Source organism: Otolemur garnettii, unplaced genomic scaffold (genome assembly GCF_000181295.1).
Source record: "Otolemur garnettii isolate 467f Iridium unplaced genomic scaffold, OtoGar3 scaffold00007, whole genome shotgun sequence".
In the NCBI taxonomy this organism is placed as follows: domain Eukaryota; kingdom Metazoa; phylum Chordata; class Mammalia; order Primates; family Galagidae; genus Otolemur; species Otolemur garnettii.
In genome coordinates, this window is record NW_003852402.1 from 41,255,910 (window position 1) to 41,276,336 (window position 20,427).

Sequence of the window (20,427 nt, forward strand, 5' to 3'; positions counted from 1 at the left end):
AAATATGCAAATATAAAAGCCAGTATAGTTATAATTTTAGTTTGTAACCTTATAGGATTTTAAAAGTAAATGAATAAAAGGTAATTTAATTACTCATCTTTAGTATTGAGCATACAGTGTATGACAATGTAGTTCATTCCTACATAAAATGGGGTGGAGGACGGAGCTGTAGAAGAGCAGCGTCACTCTGTACTGTTGAAGTTAAGTTGGTGTCATGGTAGGGTGTTATAAATGTGGATATGAATGTCATCCTTATGGTATCCTCAAATAAAAATACATACACAAAAGAAAATGGTAAGGGAGTCAAAACTGTTCACTATGAAAAAATCAGCCAAATACAAAGGAAGGCAGTAATAGAGTAAATAAGGGACCAAAAAGGAAAACGACATATAGAAAATAAATAGCACACTGGCAGAAGTAACTCCTTCTTTATCAGTAACTACTTTAAATGGATTAAACTTTTCCAACAAAACCCAAATCGGCAGTATGAATTAAAATAAATAAGACTCTGTTCTGTCTACAGTAGATTCACTTTAAATCCATAGACACAAATAGAGTCAAATAAAAGATTGGAAAAAGATATTTCATGCAAATAGGAAAGATGAGGTAGCTGTACTAATATCAGAAATAATAGACTTAAGTCAAAAACAGCTATAAGAGATAAGAAGGACATGATATATAAAAGGGTCAATTCGTTAAGAATATGTAGCAGCCGGTGTAGTGGCTCACACCTATAATACCAGCACGTGGGAGGCTGAGGCCGGTAGATTGCTTGATCTCACAGTTTCGAGATCAACCTGAGCCAGAGTGAGACCTCATCTCTAAAAAATAGCTGGGCTTTGTGGCAGGTGCCTATAGTTCCAGCTACTTGGGAGGCTGAGGCAAGAGGATCACTTAAATCCAAGAGTTTGAAGTTGCTGTGAGCTAAGATGCTACTGCACTCTACCAAGGGTGATCAAGTGACACTCTGTCTCAAAAAATAAATAAATAAAAGAATATGTAACAATTAGAAACATGTGGCTCGGCGCCTATAGCTCAACCCACCAAAGGCCCCCCACCCCGCCCCCCTAGGGTGGCGGGTTCGAATCCCCAGCCCGGACCCGCCAAAACAACAATGACGGCTGCAACCAAAAAATAGCCGGGCGTTGTGGCGGGCGCCTGTGGTCCCAGCTACTTGGGAGGCGGAGGCAGGAGACTCGCTTGAGCCCAGGAGTTGGAGGTTGCTGTGAGCTGTAATGCCACGGCACTCTACCCAGGGGGACAGCTTGAGGCTCTGTCTCAAAAAAAAAAAAAAGAAACATGTACCAATCAACAGATCTCCCCAAAATATAAATTCATAAGGAATTGCAAGAGGCCATGAATAGCCAAAACAGTCTTAAAAAAGAAGAGCAAAGTTGAAGGACTCACAGTCTCCAGTTTCAGAATTTACTACACACCTACAGAAATTAGAGCAGTATGATACCAGTGTAAGCATTAAGTACATGCTTACCAGTGAGATAGAACTGAAAGTATAAGTAAACCCATTCATCTGTAGTCAATTTGAATTTTGACAAGGACATCAAAATCACTCAATGGGAAAAAAAAGTCTCTTCAACAAGTAGTAGTGGGACAATTGCGTTTTCACCTGCATGAGAATAAAGTTGAACCCCTTATCTCATACTATATATATAAACTAACTCAAAATGAATTTATAACCTAAAATGAAGCTAACACCACACAGCTTCTGAAGAAAATGTGTACTTCTTTATAATCTGTATTTGGCAATGGTTTCTTAGATGTAACACTAAATAAAAGTACAAGTAACAACAACAGACAGATAAATTGGACTTGATCAAAATTAAAAACTTCTATGCATCAGGACAATGCCTTTGAGGTATCTCAAAGGAATAGGGTGCTGGCCTCATATACCAGAGGTGGCGGCTTCAAATCTGGCCCTGCCTCCCTCCCCAAAAAACTTCTGTTATCAAAGGGATGCTATCAAGAAAATGAAGAGACAGTCTACAGTGTGAGAAAATATTTGCAAACCCTTTATCTGATAAGGGTTTAATATCAAGAATACACAAAGAGCTCTTACAAAGACAACTTAACTTAAAAATGGGCAAAGGGCTTGGTTAGACATTTCTCCAAAGACATACAAATAGAAACCAATAAATGAGAAATATTCCATGTCATTAGTCATAAGGGAAATGCAAATCAAAACCACAACTACGTAGTGCTGCATACCTAACCCAACATCATGAAATGAAAACGTTTCTAATACTGGGAACAAGAATAGTATGATTTGCCCAGCATGGTGGCTACAACTGTAATCCCAGCACTCTGGGAGGCCAAGGTGGGCAGATTGCTTGAGCTCAGGAGTTGGAGACCAGCCTGAGCAAGAGCAAGACCCCAACTCTAAAAAAAAATGGCTGGGTGTTGTGGTGGGCACCTATAGTCCCAGCTACTCAGGAGGCTGAGGCAAGAGAATCACTTAAGCCCAAGAGTTTGACGTTGCTGTGAGCTATGACACCATGGCATTCAACCCCAAGGAGACAGACTCTGTCTCCAGAAACAGAAAAAAAAAATTATGATTTTTAAATGCTATTATTTAACAGTCTACTGGTGATAACTAGCTGATGTAGTCAGAGAAGTTCAGGAGTCTATATTCATATTTTTGTGTGCATAAAAATATCTCTGGTTATAAACTAATAGCAGGTAGGTCCCTGTTTAGTGGGATAGAGACTGGGTGTATAGAGATCGGGAGGAAGCCAGAAACTGCTTCCTTTTATGTTTTACTTTTTGATGTTTGTTCCAGTTCTTTTTCCGATTAAAATAAAGGTAATTTGATTACATGAATGTGTCACACCTTATTTGTTAAATTTTAGCTAGACTGTTTCATCTCTGTATCTATAAATATGGTGCCTATTAACAGTTTGACAGTTGTGCAACCTTGGGCTTTAATTACAAAATACAGTGCAAATTCACATAATACTGATTTTTTTTTTCCTTCAGGTTAGTGTCCCAAAAATGAAACATAAGCCAACCAGGCAACAGAAGAAAGTAGCAAAAGGATATTCTTCCCCAGAACCTGATATCCAAGACTCATCTGGCAGTGAAGGTAAAAATATTAAAAAATATTTATGCAGACTATTCCCTTTAAAAGTCTAATTTTTGAGAAAGATATTACTATGCTATGTTTAATATATGAAATGGCATTTTATATTAACTCAAGAAGATATATAAGAGTTTAGGTGGGATCAGGGATAGGAGGCAGTACAAAAGCTCTTATAGATCACAGATCATGCAAGACCACCATGAGGAAAAGACTCAGGAAATGGGAAAAGGGGAGACATGTGAATGAGAACCGCGCTGTAATAGTTCTTACGCCTTATTAGCTTCTGAGACATTGGTAATGGTTCCTCGGATTGGATTCAGGAAGTATTTTTTTGCACTTCCAGCTCAGTTCCAGGTTAAGTAGTATGCCATTCTTGTTCAAGTCAGGTAGTGTGTAAACTATCTTGAACTATAGTTGAGATATAATCAAGAAAAGATTAAGGTAATGTCTGAGACACTGTGAAAAAGATTAGAGCTTAAGCCATAGTCTCTACTAAGTTTACTCTGAGCTGAGGAACCTGTTTGCACCTAGGGAGATAGCACCTAGTTGGGTAAGTAGGGGAATGAATGGTAAATACCCAGAAATTAGTAAATGAGGCACAATAAGAGTTGAAAGGAGAGGGAGCTCAATTCAGTTTTAGGGAAGGTTCTTAGAAGAACCCTGATAAATTATTACGATTTCTAATGGATTAATTATAGTCTAAGCTGAGGAGGGTCAAGTGGGGACAACAAGCTAGAAGAGTAGATGAATAACATGAATAAAAGCAGGAGTCACATGGCACTAGTGTGCTAACCGGGAGTATTGGTTGCAGTGTTTTTATTCCTGTTTTACAGAAAGCTGAGACACAGACTTAACCTGTCCAAGGTCACATACCCCTTAAGGAGGTATATAGATGTTATTACGCAAATATTATGGCTCCTTGATGCACCCTTGTATCCACTCCACTGTATTACCCGCAATGTACCAGCTGACATTTACTGAGTAATTAATACATGCCAGACTGTATGTTAAACGCACCTTACGGCAACGGTGTGAAGTTTGGTATTATTACTATCTCATTTTAAAAATGAGAAAGCTAAGACTGGGAAAGAGGTTAAGTAAGGAGGGAAATAGCCTGTGTAGCTTGCTGGTTGGCAGTAAAAATTTACAGAAGTATCAAAGCCAACTGAAGAGGCTTAAAGTTGGGGTAACTAGGAGAATAAAAACAGCACTAACAAGAAAAAAACTGAAAGGAGCCCAGAAAGACAACTTCTAGGCAAATGGGTGAGGGACAGAGAGTAATACCTTCCCCAAGCTAATTTATGTATATATTTTTCAAATTAATTATTTTTGTTTTAAAAACTGATGCCATGCCAAATTTAGCTAATTTGTGTTTTCTTAAATATATAGTAGAACCTCCATAGTTGACCACCTCCTATGGTTGATGTATCACAGACCACCTGTGTGCCACATGTACGTACCAGTACGACAGGGCTAGTTCCTTATGTAGACTACCTCCATATTCAGTTTACAGAGGTTCTGCTGTATTGGTAATATTCTGTTTGAAACTTCAAAAATACAGAGTTTTAGTATTACACTAACCTCAAAGCTACAAAAACAATGCCTAGGGAAATTTTTATGATATGGGGCTGATTAGTTTGAACTGTAGATTGTGTTTATGATTACAACTTCATTCTAAATGTCTTTTTAGCTCAATCATTAAAACCAAGTACAAGAAGAAAGAAAGGGATAGAACTGGGAGACATTCAAAGTTCCATCGAATCTATAAAACAAACACAGGAGGAAATTAAAAGGTAATCTATACTGATGTGGCTATTCCTTTGAGTCCAGAGGAGTAGTTAAGAATCCTGTTATGTAGGAATTCACATGCAAACTTTACGTTTCTGTAACATTGTTAAGCTAAAATAGAACACTGGCTTCTATCACCTGAGGTCTAACACTTAATGTTAAGTACTTCCAACACTAAAATACTGGAGGTAAGGGGAAGATTGTTTATTCTCTGGGAGGGTACAGTTAGAGTTTGCCTCATGTTATTGCTGTAGCATGCTAGGAATGTAGCTGCAGTGGGTGTGGAGGTGGGTTTGTTTCTGAGAAAGTCAGTTGACAAAGACTCTGCAGTCCCCTTTGTGCATTGCTGATATGTAATTGGAATGTACTAGTTGTTGAATTATTGAAATAACTTCCATAACATTGGGTAAATAGTCACTACCTGGAGACCTTTGGGTACTCTTGCAGTTCCAGACTTGTCTCCCTACACACCACTCCATGATCCAACAACTAAAGTTATTAACACTTGGGGAGTTTCCTTGGAGAAGGGGTCCTGATCCTAGTTGCTAGGGCTAGCCTGAGTTCAGCTAGCCCAGCTGCTTTTATGTTTTTGCACTCAGCGCTAGATGTTCTGGTTGGTTGAGAGAGAGAAAGAGAGATGGAAATGTTCTCTGTTCTTGAAGACATTATAGCTTAAATTTAGTTGCTATTTTTGTCTCCAGCCTTGGCTTCTGCCATTCCCATGCCCCCATCCCATGTCTAGTCCTGTGAAACTCCTCACATCTGAGAACATGCTCTGCATTGCTGGAACTTTGCTACACTGAAGCCACTTCTTTCTTACACTGTCCTTCCTCTCACCTTGCCCATCGAGAAAATCCCTGTTTATCTTTCCTTGAGAATTAAACTCAAATGCCAACCTTATTTATAACATTTCTAATCACTTACCTTGCCTCAGTTTGCATGGCTCCCTGTACATCCTCCCTGTGAGTACCTCATACACTACAGACTTGCCATCGTGTGTGTCTCCTGCCCTCAGGGGTCTCACAGCCTTTGAGCTCCTTAGAGCAGGGAGCATGTCTTGTGCATATTGGTATCATCCGCCTTATCTAAACTGTTCAAGTTTACTAATTTAATTATATTTACTTCATTTTTTTGCCCTTTTTCTACACTGGTAAAACATTTTAATAACAGAAATCAAAAATCTCTTGACTGGTATTTTACTAATCAGCGCTTTTTAGCCAAAACCATTTAGGGTGGACATGTGTGTGACGATAGTATAAGCTCATTTTATAACTAAATTAACATTTACTTTCATTATCATAGGAAATGCCTAGAGTCGTCTTCAAGTTGGGAAAGTTATTAAATCTAGCTAGTATTTTTCCCTGGGAGATTTAGGATTTTATTGCACCCCCTTTCTATCTCTCTAAAGTAAAGATAAGAGAGAGAACTTAGCCAATGGAAAAGCAAAATTTGTTTTAAAACCACTTTCAGAACAGAGAAACGGATATCTATTCCATCATGTGCATCGAAGTTTAACAATTATGTTTGATGCACGTGGTTAAGTAATGTGCTTGGTACAGTGTGGAATTTAAACAAAGCCTAATAGTGGCTTCATAAAGCATAATCAGCTCCCTATTTGGATAATAGTAATTGCTTGAACTTGTTACTTTAGATAATGTAACTAAATGCTCTGTGACCATAAAATATCAAATTATGAGTTCTTTGCTAACATTTTTGGCAAATCATTATAAAATTTATTGTTTATTTTTGTAGAAATATTATGGCTCTTCGAAATCATTTAGTTTCAAGCACACCTGCAACGGATTATTTTCTACAGCAAAAAGACTACTTCATCATTTTCCTCCTGATTTTGCTTCAAGTCGTAATAAACTTCATGTTTAAATAGAAGTTCTCTACTTGTTGAATCAATGAACTAGAAAAATGAGATTTTTCCTAGGACCAATGACTAAGTTGGTTTGGTCTTTATTAAAACATCACAAAATTTCAAAAACCCTAGGGGATAAATGTAGAGGTGTTAATCTTTCATATCTTTTATCCTTGACCTGAAATGAGCTATCCTATTTGGTTATTAAAGTGACCTGTGTATTAAGTGCCAGGACATTTCTAGCTTTCGTGAAAATGTGTCTACATGTGAGTATAATAAATCTACATGTATACACATTTGTCTCTTATGTACTCTTACCTGATAGTAGTCTTTGTATTCTGTGGTATGTTCTTAGATATAACATTAACATTGTTCGTAACAAAAATGCTATCACTCTTATAAATATATGTAATCTATTTTCTTCATAAAACAGGCACAAAGCTTTTATCAATAAGGAATTATAGACTGAGAAATGATGGAATAATAGACATGAATAACTCAGTACATTGTACTGTTAAAATAATTTCCAAACACCCAGCTCAATTGTCTTCTTATAAACAGCAAGAAAATAGTATGAACGATCAGTGTATGATATTGAGGTGGCAAATTGGTTTTTAAAAAGTTTACACAGGATTTTTTTAACCGCTAGAATTTAATTTAGTATTTATAGATACAGGTATGTATGTATTTATGTGTATATCAATATGAAAAACTTTTATGTAACTATTTGGATTGATTATAATACCACTTTAAGCACTTGTTGAAAAAAGTTTGGTCAAAATTGACTGTCTTTTTTTTCATACTTTTGTGTTTTTTAAAATCAGCTGGTCCATAACTTAGGTCAACTTCTAGAGATATTTGTAGGGCATATGGAATGCTGATAATTCATGTTTTTCATTATGAAACCTGTTTTAGCTTTTATTTAGCGTTAGACTCTAGTATGTTCAGTGAAGAAGTAGAATAAAAAAATTATAACCAATATTTTACTTAAAATGCCAAAAAGAGAAAGGCAGTAAAACGCTGTGTGGTGGCCTTTACGTGTACATTGAAATCGGTTTATTTAAAATGTGCAATAAGTTGAGCAGCTGAGAAGAGTATCACATTCTGAAGTTTAATTCCTTATTATCCTCCTTTGTTCTTAGTAAATTCTTTCTGTTGCAAAACCACAGTTCTTTAAGATTCCTTTTGTTCAGCTCAGGCATACTTTTTCCTAAATTTTTTTTTATTTCTTCAGTTTAATATTTTGACATTTTGTTTTTACATAAATATCAACAGTCTGCAAAAGCAAGTTTTGCCAAGGTAGTTAACCTTAGAAATATAATGTCTTAAAATATATCTTGGAGTCCTGAAAGTACAGATTTTGAAATGATTCTTAATGAAAGTGGAGGTCAGAGAGGATTTGCCTTTGCCTGAGACTGTGGGACTCTAATAAAACTATAATCAACTCTTTATTATGCTATGATAAATACAAAATCAAGGTATGAATGCTGAATTATGAAAATTAAAATGATACACAGAGCTTGCTCTTTCCCCTAACAAATATACCTATCTTAACTCCTATGTTTCTATAAAGCACCATTCACTGCCGATGCAGTGGCTCATGCCTGTAATCCTAGCACTCTGGGAAGCCAAGGCAGGTGGATTGCTTGAGTTCAAGAATTCAAGACCAGCCTTAGCAAGAGCAAGACCCTGTCTCTACTAAAACTGGAAAAATTATCTGATAGTTGTGGTACATGCCTGTAGGAACCAGTACTCGGGAAACTGAGGCCAGAGGATTGCTTGAGCTCAGGAGTTTGAGGTTGCTGTGAGTTATGCTGCCACAGCACTCCACCCAGGGCATCAGAGTGAAACTCTGTCTCAAACAACAACAACAACAAAAAAAAACATTTCCTATGTTTTGTTGACAAACTAATGTCTTCTATATGTACATGGGAAATTATTTTTTAAGTTGATGAAAGCATAAATGAGGTGTATCCATACTCAGTATTTTCAACTACAGTAGAGCAGGTGGTTTTTTTGTTGTGGTTGTATTTCGTATTTGTCAATATAATTTTGTGTCCACATTCTGTTCCAACATTATGTTCAACGACCTATTTGTTGATATGTGATATTTTGTAAATACTGTACAATTTGATCTTTCTTATGGTTTAAATTAGCATTAATTTATTTACATATAACTTCATTGGCTAATCATGAAAATAATTTTATCATTAAATCCTGAAAACTTAAAATTTTTTGTTAGGGACCCAAATCTTAGGGTTTTGGTCCTATCCACTTGTATATGATTTTTATTTGGTCCAAATAGTCTTTTATTTTATAGGTATCTTCTAAGACTCAAAGGTAGTTATTCTCCTTACTAAAAAAATTTTTTAGGGAGGATGTTATTATGGGTTCTTACCCAAAGAGTCAAACACTTTTCATAAGAAAGAGCAGGTTTATTGGTGGCGGTTTTTTTTATTTACTTAAGTCCTCTTAATGCTTTTAGTTGTTTGACTTCCTCTCTATAAACTGAACACAAAACTCAGGAATTGGTGGCTTAATTTTAGATCAGTGCTTATATAGTAGAATTAGTATGTGAATCTTTAAAACATATAATTAACTTTGTATTTAGCCATAGTCTGTAATTGACTTTTTCTTTACCTGAGAGTAATCTCCTTTCATCCATGGCCTCAGTGTGTGATCTGCAGTTTCCACTTGCCTGAGCCTCTTCAGGGTTTCTAGAATTTACAACCTTATGACCAGTTTTCTTCAAAAGAGTATCAAAATTTTATTTTCCCACATAAAAACTTAAATAAGTAATACTTACTGACACGTGCATTTCTTTCTTGGTTGTTAAATTACTATGCCATCGGTTAACCACCTTTTACTAAGATGTAACTGGCCCAGGAGGGTAAGGCAATAAATAGGGCATGTGAAATGTCAAGTTTCAGCAATAGATACTTCACTTGTATTTCATGTCAGTACTCTTTTGTATCTATTATAAAGGTACAATGTAATCTTCGTCATAGCTCAGTTGGCAACTGCATTCCATTGAAAAGTTGGCCTTGTAAAATACAACCATCATTTAGTATTCACGCTTTTGTGCCTTTAAGAAAATACCTTTTGTCATTTTTGTGTTATAGAACTATAGTATGATTCAGTGTTTATAGGCTTAACTGTCATAAAAGAGTCATTTCTTTGTGTCATTTTATTTCCTTTTATATAGCTTTAGTATATTTAAACAGTAATGCTGTACTTTTATAAGGGTTTGTCTATTTACCTATTTCAAATATATTCACTAAGACATCACTGAAGTAGACTTGTCAGATTATTCTGAGATTTGTAAACAGTGCCTTCTTGATGGAAATCACACTGTTTTGGGTGTCAACTCGTGCCATATACAGACAAAATTTTGTGGCAGGCAGTTTTAACTTTTTGAAGAATATCTTAAGCAAAATTTAAGAAAACAAATACATAAAATTCCGTTTTTCTAGTGTTCAGCATTTCTAGTAAGGAATGAATATTTTTGGGTTTTTGTTTGAACATAGTTATCACATTATTGATGAGCCATGCATGACTTTGAATTATGTTAAACAGAAATAGAAGATTAGCATTTATATCAGATTTTCCGATTTGAACTAATAGGAGAAACCACAGAAACATCAGTTTATGTTTCCACTTCTACCTTATTTGACTGAGTGCAAAAAGAGATTCTTTAAAATGAATAACCTGCCATTATGATGTAATTTGGTTTCATTTTGTTCTACCTATTGTGTGAGTTCAGTATTACTTACTTTCTGTTACTTTTGACATACTGTTACAGTTTTTAATTGAAGATGGACTGTTAAAATTGTATAGGACCAGTCTCCTCTTAATATGATTAACATATTGAGAACAGCCACAAGAAACCCATGACAAATGAATGTGAATGTACTTTCTAAAATATTTAGAAAAATTTCTTTCTGCATTTATCATGTAAAATTATTTTAACATTGTGACATCAAAATTTTTCATTTAAAGAAAAAAATGCCATAAAACATTTGAACTGATGAGCTACAGAATTCAGCTGATTTTTTTTCACTTTTTAGCATGCTAAATATACATCTAAGTTTATTGTTTAATGGCCATTTATAAATTCACACACTACCACTGGTCAGTTTTGTATGATAGAATAAAAGTATGTTACCTGCAATTTAAGTACAGCACACTGTCAAATAATTTTCCTTAAGGTGCATAGTAAATGTACAGATAGTCAAAGGCTACTGTTTTGTAATGTATTACATTTCTAATCTATTATTCCTAACCTACTATAAATGTTTGCAGAGACAAAAGAATCGAATTTTTCTAATATGTACAATATGTTGACTTCTTCAAGTAGGCATTCTAAATAAAGTTTTTTTAAAAGAGCAAACTGTGATCAATTGACTCTCAATATAACATGGTGACTAAATTTTAGTCCTGATTTTAATTGGGGGGGGAGCAGGTGGGGGTAGCTGTAAAGGATGACAAAGGGCTTGAAAAGAATTTAACAGAATCCCTAAAGTATGCTTTCCTTGGTGTTTTACATTCATTCTTGAATCTTAACAAGAAACTTAAAATAAGTGGAAGTCAGCTAGATTTTATACAAGAACAATCTAAAGTTCAGTGAGGTGTAGTGGCCTACACCTATACAGTAAGAGTGACAGGCGAGGTGACTGTAGCACTCTGGGAGGCCACGTCTGCTGGACTGCTTGAGCTCAGGGGTTGGGAGACCAACCTGAGCAAGAGATAGTCTCTAGCCCGGTGTTGTGGCGGGCGCCTGTTGTCCCAACCACTCTGGAAGCTGCGGTAGGAGCATCACTTAAGCCCAAGAATTTGAGGTTGCTGTGAGCTATGACGTCACACTTTATCCAGGCGGACGGTGAGGCTTTGTCTCAAAAACAACGAAAAGAGTTGGGTGGCGCCTGTGGCTAAAAGGAGTAGGGCGCCGGCCCCATATGCCGGAAGTGGCGGATTTAAACCCAACCTCGGCCCCCTCAAAAAGGAGTGACAGCCCACTCCCCATCTAACACAAAATGTGAAGCCATTTCTCCACAGTACTCTTTAATGTTACTAGGACTCTAATAGCAACTTCTAAATGTTTGGAATAAACCACTGTTGAATCTATATTAATGTGACCCCTTTCTGATGAACAGAGCCGGAAGAAGCATCACTATTAAACTAAATCCATAGGAAAGTTTTTTCCCTCCCTTAAATCACCTTTTAGTCCTAATGAGTCGACATCAGATGACTGCGCATCTATCATTTCTGCTAAAGAAAAGGTCATTGAGTTGGGTAACTGGGGTTTTATTGATCCCTGAGCCCAGGAAATGCGGCAAAGTTCCCTGCGGCAGAAACCTGCAATTCACGCCTGTGGCCAGCCTCTCCCCATCTTTCCTGCATCTAGAAACTACTTTCATGATGGTAAGAGCAACTAATGTGGAGAAAGAACACCCGTGAAACCAAGGCAGAGGTTTTCCCACCATCACACCTGCCCTATCACTGTCCCGACTGCGCAGGGAACTGTCGGGGGCACTGCGGGTCCGCGAGCAGCCGGTGCCGGCGGACAGAAAGGACTTCACCTGGGGGCCGGGGAGGGCTCCTCGGAGCCGCAGCCGCCGGGTCTCTGCGCCTACGGGCCGGCTGCCCCCGGGGGCCGACCTGTACCCAGGGCTTTCCCGCTAAGCGGGCGGAAGAGCATCCGGCTGACCCAACCCGGAAGCCGTGCTACCCCGCTTCCGCTGCGGCTTCCGGTTCATCCCTGTCCCTTCCGCTTCCGGGCGGGCCGCGCCTGCCCGGCGTCCTGCGACCTGGAGACGGGGAGTGGCCCGCGTCGGAAGGTCTATGGCCGCTGCAGGGTCTGTGAGAGCGGCGCTGCAGGTGGCCGAGGTGCTGGAAACCATCGTGAGCTGCTGCGTTGGGCCCGAGGGGCGGCAGGTTTTGTGTACGAAGCCCACTGGCGAGGTGCTGCTCACCCGGGATGGAGGCCGCCTCCTGGAGGCGCTGCGCTTAGACCATCCCATAGCCAGGTACCCGCGTCCCACCCTCGCCCAGGTCTGGCACCCGGGTCAATTTCCCAGAGCCTCTTGTCCCCTCCTGAGGCTGTGTACCTGGAAAAGCTGACCTCGGTTGAGACCAGTGTGCGCGGCCCTAGAGCCCTGCCCACGGAAATTCTTGTGGACCCCAAATTTTATTAATTCCCAAGAACGCTTTTCACTCCGCCCAACCCTGAGGTCTTGGAATAGAACAGAGGAACTTGGAAAGAAAAACTAAAATTAAAGACGTAAAAATTAAAATCAAAGGGACAGTATTCCGGTTTTTTACTTACAGCTGTGAAAACATAGTTTTTACTTGATTTAAATATCAGAAGCCAGCCTTCTGAAAATCTGAGTTATTTTATTTCCTTTTTGTACAGGATGATAGTGGCCTGTGTTTCCAGTCATCTTAAAAAAGCAGGAGATGGTGCTAAAACATTTATCATCTATCTTTGCCATTTACTTAGAGGACTTAATGCAGTCACAGACAGAGACAAGGATTCTTTGATGTCTGAAAATATTCAAACTCATAGAAGGCATTGGAAAAACTGTTGTCAATGGAAATTTATTTCCCAAACTCTTATAACGTTTCAGACACAAATATTAGACTGTATCATGGACCAGTACTTAAGTGGACACTTTCTGTCTATCTTTTCTTCTGTTAAAGAGAGAACATTGTCTAGGAGTTCTCTAGAATGGCTCTTAGAAGCATACTTTTGTGGAAGAGTGGGAAGAAATAATCAGAAATTTATTTCGCAATTGATGTGTGACTATTTTTTCAAGTGTATGACTTATAAAAGTGGGATTAATATATTTGAGTTAGTGGATGATGCTTTTGTAGAGCTGAATGTAGGTGTCACTGGTCTTCCTGTTTCAGATTCCAGAATAGTGGCTGGTCTTGTGCTTCACAGAGATTTTTCTGTGTACTGCCCAGCAGATGGTGACATAAGAACAGTGATAGTAACAGAAACTCTTCAGCCTCTTTTTTCCACTTCTGGATCAGAGTTTATCCTAAATTCAGAAGCACAATTTCAAACATCTCAATTTTGGATTATGGAAAGGACAGAATCAATAATGAAATATTTACATAGTCAGAATGTAAAATTGCTGCTATCCAGTGTTAAACAGGCAGATTTAGTTATTTATTATGCAAGACTGAGTGGCATATCAGTGGTAGAGTGTCTGTCATCAGAAGAAATTTCTCTTATCCAGAGGATCAGTGGTCTTTCTCCATTTGTAATACCACAGGGCTCTTCACAGTGTGAAATCTCTGATACCGCTTTGGTGAAATTTTGTAAACCCCTCATCCTTAGATCCAAAAGGTATGTTCATCTTGGCTTGATTAGCACATGTGCATTTATGCCACACTGCATAGTTCTTTGTGGACCCGTGCAAGGTCTTATTGAACAACACAAAGGTGCTTTACATGGAGCATTTAAAATGCTCCGGCAGTTATTTAAAGATCTTGATCTAAATTACATGACACAAGCCAGTGACCAGAATGATGCTTCAAGCCCTCTTATTTATAAGAATAGCAGAGAAGGTAATCAGTTAGAAGAACATGGTAATGGCTCACTCCAAAAACCATGCCCGAACACAGTTGTAAAGAACAAAAATAAATTGGAAAAAGCTCAAACATATTTAAAAGTAATTTCAAATGTAGAATTAGAAGCATATATTCCATGTTCAACAGTAAAACTGACACCAACAAATACATTCCAAAGAGATCAAACACCCAGATGTTTCTCTTTGGAAAAAGACGGGATAATTGATGACTGTGAACCGTTAATTGAGAGTAATTCCACTGCTAATTCAACAACAGAAAACACTAGAGTAGACATATCTTGTGAAAATTTAGAAATTGCTGGAAAGGGGAACGTGTTACCCATGGGATGTAGGTTACTGGATATGTGTACTTCCCAGAGTTACTGTTCCTCAGCTATGCCAGCAGGTTGTGTTTTGCCAGTAGGTGGTAATTTTGAAATCTTGTTACATTATTATCTTCTCAACTATGCCAAGAAATGCCAGCAATCAGAAGAAACAGTGGTTAGTATGATAATAGCTAATGCACTTTTAGGCATTCCCAAAATCCTTTATAAATCTAAGAAGGGAAATGACAGCTTTCCACAAGTATACAGAAGAGCTCTCCACGCACTACAAACCAATCAACCCATGGTAAGCAGTCAGACAGGTTTGGAATCAGTAACTGGCAAATACCAGCTACTAACTTCAGTTCTTCAGTGTTTGACAAAAATATTAACCATTGATTTGGTGATCAACATTAAGAGACAACCTCAGAAAGTTCATGATGAAGATTCAGAAGATGAACTATAACATCAGAATTTTTTTATTAATCAAGCTTTTTTTCTTTTGAGGCAGGGTTTTGCTCTGTCACCCAGGCTAGAGTGCAGTTGCGTCATTATAGATCACTGTAACCTCACACTCCTAGACTCAAGGGATACTCCTGCCTCAGTCTCCCAAGTAGCTGAGGGTACAGGCATGCTCCTCCATTCTCAGCTAACTTTTTGGTAGAGATGGGGTCTTTGCAAGTCTTTACAAGAAGTACACTAAGGCCACAAGGCCATTCATAGAAATACTAAATTATTTTATGGAACAAAACTAATGGGCAAACGCTTCAGGTGGGAGAAGGTAAGATTTAGTTAAGTGTGTCCATTTCCCTTTTGTGTCTCTGAGTCTCAGTTCCGTATTGTTCTGTACCGGCTCAGGGGGGAGCGTTTCTATATATAATCGCTCCTTTTTACCCTCCTCCATCTTTTTGCTCCAGCTCACCTTTCCCACCTTTATATATTTAGCTCACAGAATCATTTACTCTCAGGCTTGAATGGGTTCTTCAGATGCCCTCTTGTTTTAATTGTTTATAATGTAAACATTTGTTTTATTTATACTAATTTTTCCCTCATAATGTGTAAAGCAATGAGTAAAATAAATCTCAATTTTTTTTCCAAAAAGTGTATAAATTAGGTTTTACTTTTTTGTGCCCCTTGGTTTATTACCATTTTACTTGGAAAAACTTGAATACCTTTTCACCATCCACATGCCATTGAACATATGTGACCAGAAATCTGTGCGTTATGAACTCCTTTTCTTCTTTGTACTTAAAAGTTAATACCAGAAAGGATATGAAATTCAAACTTTGATTTTCTCCTGGTTCCTAAAAGCTTGTAAAGATACTTTATTATTTCCTGATTTTCCTTGTATTTGTTGCATTGCCAGAATTCCCTGGTAACAAATTTGACAATTTTTATTCCTAATGTGAATTTACAAATATTCTTATTTTAATTGTAAAGCTTATAAATGCAGATAGTATATGCCTCTAGTTATGGATAAGGCCAGTATCTTCTACTTTTAGTAGTTTTCTGTAACACCCCAAATAGTGCTATTTATTCCAAGTGTTCAGAAGTGCGTGTTGAATAAAATAATTGTTGTCTTTAATCTGTTCCTAAATTCATGCTTCCAATCTACTTATTCAAGAAATTAATATTTACTTGGGTTGGTATTAAATGTAGGGAAACAGAAAGATAATATTTTAATTACAATTGAGTAAGTAGTGACTATTAATGTATTTGAAAACTGTAACAGCCTACCATGATCTTTGTATTACCTATAGTTCTGGGGTTTTTTTAAAAAAAGATTTATGCTATGATACATTATTTCTGTGGAGAAAATAAACTGTTTCTTTTACTGAATTCATGGATGAATAAACCTACTTTAAAATTGCTGTATAATTCCCCCCCCCTTTTTTTATTGTTATTGTTGCCTATCAGGTCATTTTGTTCTATTTTGTTATTGTTTTTATTGTTGCTGCTACTTTAAACACTCCTCCATTACTGAAGGTATTCAAAGACTTTTCTAGTCACGCCCAATGCTTTGCATACGGTAAGCGTTTTATAGGTTATAAGTAGTCATGAGTCCGATTGCCCTTTTGTATTTTCAGCACCTGGTCTAATATCTTGCACAGAATAGATAGACAATGAATGTCTGTTGAGGACCTAGTCATCTGGTCCTCCATAGACAAGGTTATAATCATTTCTTCATACTTCTGTAGGTAAAGGATCTGTTTTGGTGAGAAGAATATGTAGAACAAATCTACACAAAGCAATCTTTTTTAAAGATTTAATCTTTTAATCTTAGTTAAAAGAAAAAAAAAGCCCTCAACCTAGGTGATAAGTTATCCTTAATAACTTGGATCCTCTCAGAAGTTATCCTTATTGACAGAGTAACACCAGGAAGTTTACAGCAGTGGGTTAGATACAATTATATTATGTGTCTGCTCACACCCTCAGCCACAAAGGATTTGAGGTGACCTGCAGTTAGAACAGACAAAAAAAAAATAGACCAGTGTTCCAGAAAAACAAAACCAAACCACCAAACAAACAAACAAACAAACAAAAAAACCACAGGCAACATTATGGTAAAATGGGAATGAAAATTAAAGAATCAAAACCAAAGAAAATGTGAAGACTATAGAAGCTTAAGCTCATATTCCTATTTTGTACTGCTGCTTGATGAATAATCCCAAAACTTAGTGGATTTGAATCATTATATTACTCGGCATGTTCTGGGGGGGGGGGTGATGAGGCTTAATGGGACAATTTCCTCTGTATTCTATTGATTGAGCAATCATAGAGGTCAGCTGAGGTTCCAGGGAGGAGAACACAGGCCCTACCACTCACTAGGCAGAATGTCAATGTCACATAAGAGCATGTGGGATGGGATATATTGAGGCAGTATCTTCAGAAAACAAAACTGGCTACACCATGGGAGGGAAAAAGAAGGCAAATACGCATTAATTTCTGAGTTTTTAATTTTCTGAAGTTGCATGTCTGTCCTCCCACAAACACATTTTCTCCAATAGTATTTAATGAACCTTATTATTTTTTCTTAACGAGCCAGGGCAAGCCTTTTGTTGTTTAGACAGAGTCCCATCCTCAGCCCTAAGCAAAGTGCAGTGGCATCATAGCTCACTGCAACCTCAGACTGTGGGCATCCTGCTGCTCCAGAAGCCGCTGGGATTACTGGCACTTGCTGTGGTGCCCGGCTGGGTTTTTCATTTTTTTAATGAGTCAAGGTCTCAGTCTCTCACAAGCCTCGAACTCCTGAGCCCAAGCAATTAATTCCCCTGCTTCAGCCTCCCACAGTGCTGGGATTACAGGTGTGAGCCACTGTGCCCAGCTAGCCAGCCATTTTTATCTCTAAAACAATAGGCATTAAGTAGTTGAACATTTCTTGAACTGCTTTGGCCAGAGAAGCTATTTAATCATACATGTAGTACAGGAATTGTCGTGGTATACATGTTTTAGACTAAAAGAGAAGGGAGAAAGGATTGTAATTTGATCCTGAGGTTTTATCAGAAATTGCTCACCCCACACAGAAGATTGTCATTCCCTTCAGCACAGCCCATCAGAGAAGACAACTGCAGCACACGCACCGTGTACGTGTGTGTATACAGTTGTTTATTGCAACCGTGCAATAACAAAAGATTAGTAATCCCAATCCTAAATGGATACACAAGCTAAAAGGCAAGGGGCCGTGATTTTGCAGGGGGAAACATGGATTGGGAAGAGGTAGAAAGAATGTTTCTCCTTATACTCTGCAGACTTTGTGGTTTTGATTTTTGAACCAAGTGAATACTACCTATTTAAAAATAAAATTTTAAAAAGAGATTTGAGTGAGCACAGATAGAAAGCTCCCCAAACAGTAATGTGATAAGACCTATGATCTAAGGGAATGCAGAATCATTACGGAAGAAAGACTATGTGAGAGATACCATGACAGACCAGTGGAACTTCGACAGTAAAAGGGATACAGCCCCTAAAAAGGGAATATTTTCTTAGCCATACCTGGCTTAGGGTTTTCCTACCCATTCTGGAAATGTGAGACTATTCTGGCTTCACAGGCTGCAAAAGATAGGTGAGTGAAAGATGAGGGCCAACTAGCGGTGCAGTGTTCACTTCCTCAGGGAATTTCCACCATCTCTGCTCGGGCTTCCCTTTATGCAGAGTCACCATCAGATTTTTGTGAGAATGCGGATTTTGTCTCTGTCTCGGGCACTGACTCAAACCAGGCTTGGGAAGGTGATCAGCTTATTTACAATGAGAGCTGTCACAGAAACTGGAATATTCCCGAGTCCAAATGACCAAGCTTTTAAGCCAGATAATAATCAGGTGCTTGCTCAGTAAGTGTGAAATCAGAGCAAGGAAGTAAATGAACTGCACAATCCTCTGCTCCCTGGCACAGTCCTGGGCCTCTTCCCTGCCTGTACTTCCTTAAGAGATCCTATTCCGTTCCATGGCTTGAGTACCCCTAGCAGGTAATTCCAAATTTTTTATGTCCAGCCGAGATGTCTTAATCTGATTTCTCAACTCATTTGTCCAGCTACCAATCCTGTTGCCACTTGAATGTTCACCCTTAACATGTCCAAGATAGAGTTGCTATTTCCCATCCCCTAAACCTGGCCCTGCCACTGTTTAACTGATCTCCGTTAATGACATCGCCAGTCTCCCACTTGCTCAGGACAAAAACCTAAGACACATCCTCTTTCCTTCGTGTCCCACAGCCCATCTATCAGCACATCCTGCTGACTCCACATGCTGAACAGACTTCAGATCTGCCCATTTCTCAGCATTGCCAGTCTGACCTGAACCACTTCCTCGCTAACCTGCATAGCCATCCACTGGGCTGCCCACCCATCTCTAACAAAGGAGGGAAAACTGATACACTTACATGAAATCCAGGGTTGCCAGGGAGGAGCGTTTGGGGGAATGGTTAACTAGGAAGGGATGTGAAGAAACTTCGGGGGATGATGGAGTGTTGTGTGTTTTGACTGTGGTGCTGGTTACAAAACTGTCTGTGTTTATCAAAACATACAGAACTCTATTATAAAGAGGGTACATTTTACCATAAGTAAATGATGCCTCAATAAACTGGACTTTAAAAAAAAAAAGATACTTTCATACAAGCACTTTAATGGAGAGGTACCATAACAGTGAATTTTCCCCCATGTTTGGGGTTTTGTATATCACCCTGCAGTATTAATTCCTGACCAGTTCAAGGTGGACCATCATAATGTGTTAAACCTACCTAGAGGTTTATCTGTGGCTACAGTCAATGACAGTGAGTTGCATTTGTGTGTGTGTGTGTGTGTGTGTGTGTGTGTGTTTTGGTGGAGGGGATAAACACATATCAAAGTAAACTAAATTTAGTAGAATTTAGGGTATTAAAAATAACATATTCTCATAAAACTGCAGTCCCCAACCCCTGGACCACAAACTGGAACTGTTAGGGATCCGCCTGCACAGCAGGAGGTGAGCAGCTCCCGAGATTAGGTCTGTGTTTGCGGCCAGTCGCCATCATTTGCGTCCCCACCTGGGCTGCGCCTCCTGCCGGATGGCAGCAGCATTAGGTTCTCATAGGAGCACTAGCCCTACTGCAACCTGCGTGTCAGGGCTCTAGGTTGTGCGCTTCTTAGGAGTATCTAATGCCCTCATCCAACCCCCATCTGGGGCAAAACTGTCCTTCATGAAATCAGTCCCAAGTGCCAGAAAGCTTGGGGACCACTGATGTAAGGTACAAAGAGAAGGAACATTTTAGAGGTAACAAATCAAGTTATTTTAGTGTAAATACTCTTT

The 20,427-nt window shown here is 38.4% G+C and overlaps 2 protein-coding genes across 2 annotated transcripts in view; both read left to right on the forward strand.

Annotated features, from left to right (window-relative positions):
- Nucleotides 1–7,304, forward strand: part of OSBPL8 (oxysterol binding protein like 8) — a 159,803-nt gene extending 152,499 nt beyond the window's left edge. The window contains exons 22-25 of the mRNA XM_023509243.1: nt 2,595–2,601; nt 2,992–3,097; nt 4,785–4,887; nt 6,635–7,304. Of these exons, the coding sequence (XP_023365011.1) occupies nt 2,595–2,601; nt 2,992–3,097; nt 4,785–4,887; nt 6,635–6,767 (349 nt within the window). The 3' untranslated portion in view covers nt 6,768–7,304. The remainder of the gene's footprint in view (nt 1–2,594; nt 2,602–2,991; nt 3,098–4,784; nt 4,888–6,634) is intronic.
- A 5,242-nt stretch (nt 7,305–12,546) lies between these two features.
- BBS10 (Bardet-Biedl syndrome 10) lies at nt 12,547–15,147 on the forward strand. Its single transcript, XM_003783400.2, has 2 exons — nt 12,547–12,772; nt 13,159–15,147. The coding sequence occupies exons 1-2, from the start codon at nt 12,588–12,590 to the stop codon at nt 15,110–15,112; spliced, it is 2,139 nt and encodes a 712-aa protein (XP_003783448.1). The 5' UTR covers nt 12,547–12,587; the 3' UTR covers nt 15,113–15,147.
- Nucleotides 15,148–20,427: the final 5,280 nt, after the last annotated feature.

Excerpts from the sequence above, each read along its gene's own strand:
- BBS10 (XM_003783400.2), top strand. The coding sequence starts at position 12,588 with ATGGCCGCTGCAGGGTCTGTGAGAGCGGCGCTGCAGGTGGCCGAGGTG. Across the intron at positions 12,773-13,158 it reads TTAGACCATCCCATAGCCAG|GATGATAGTGGCCTGTGTTT; the intron begins GTACCCGCGTCC and ends CTTTTTGTACAG.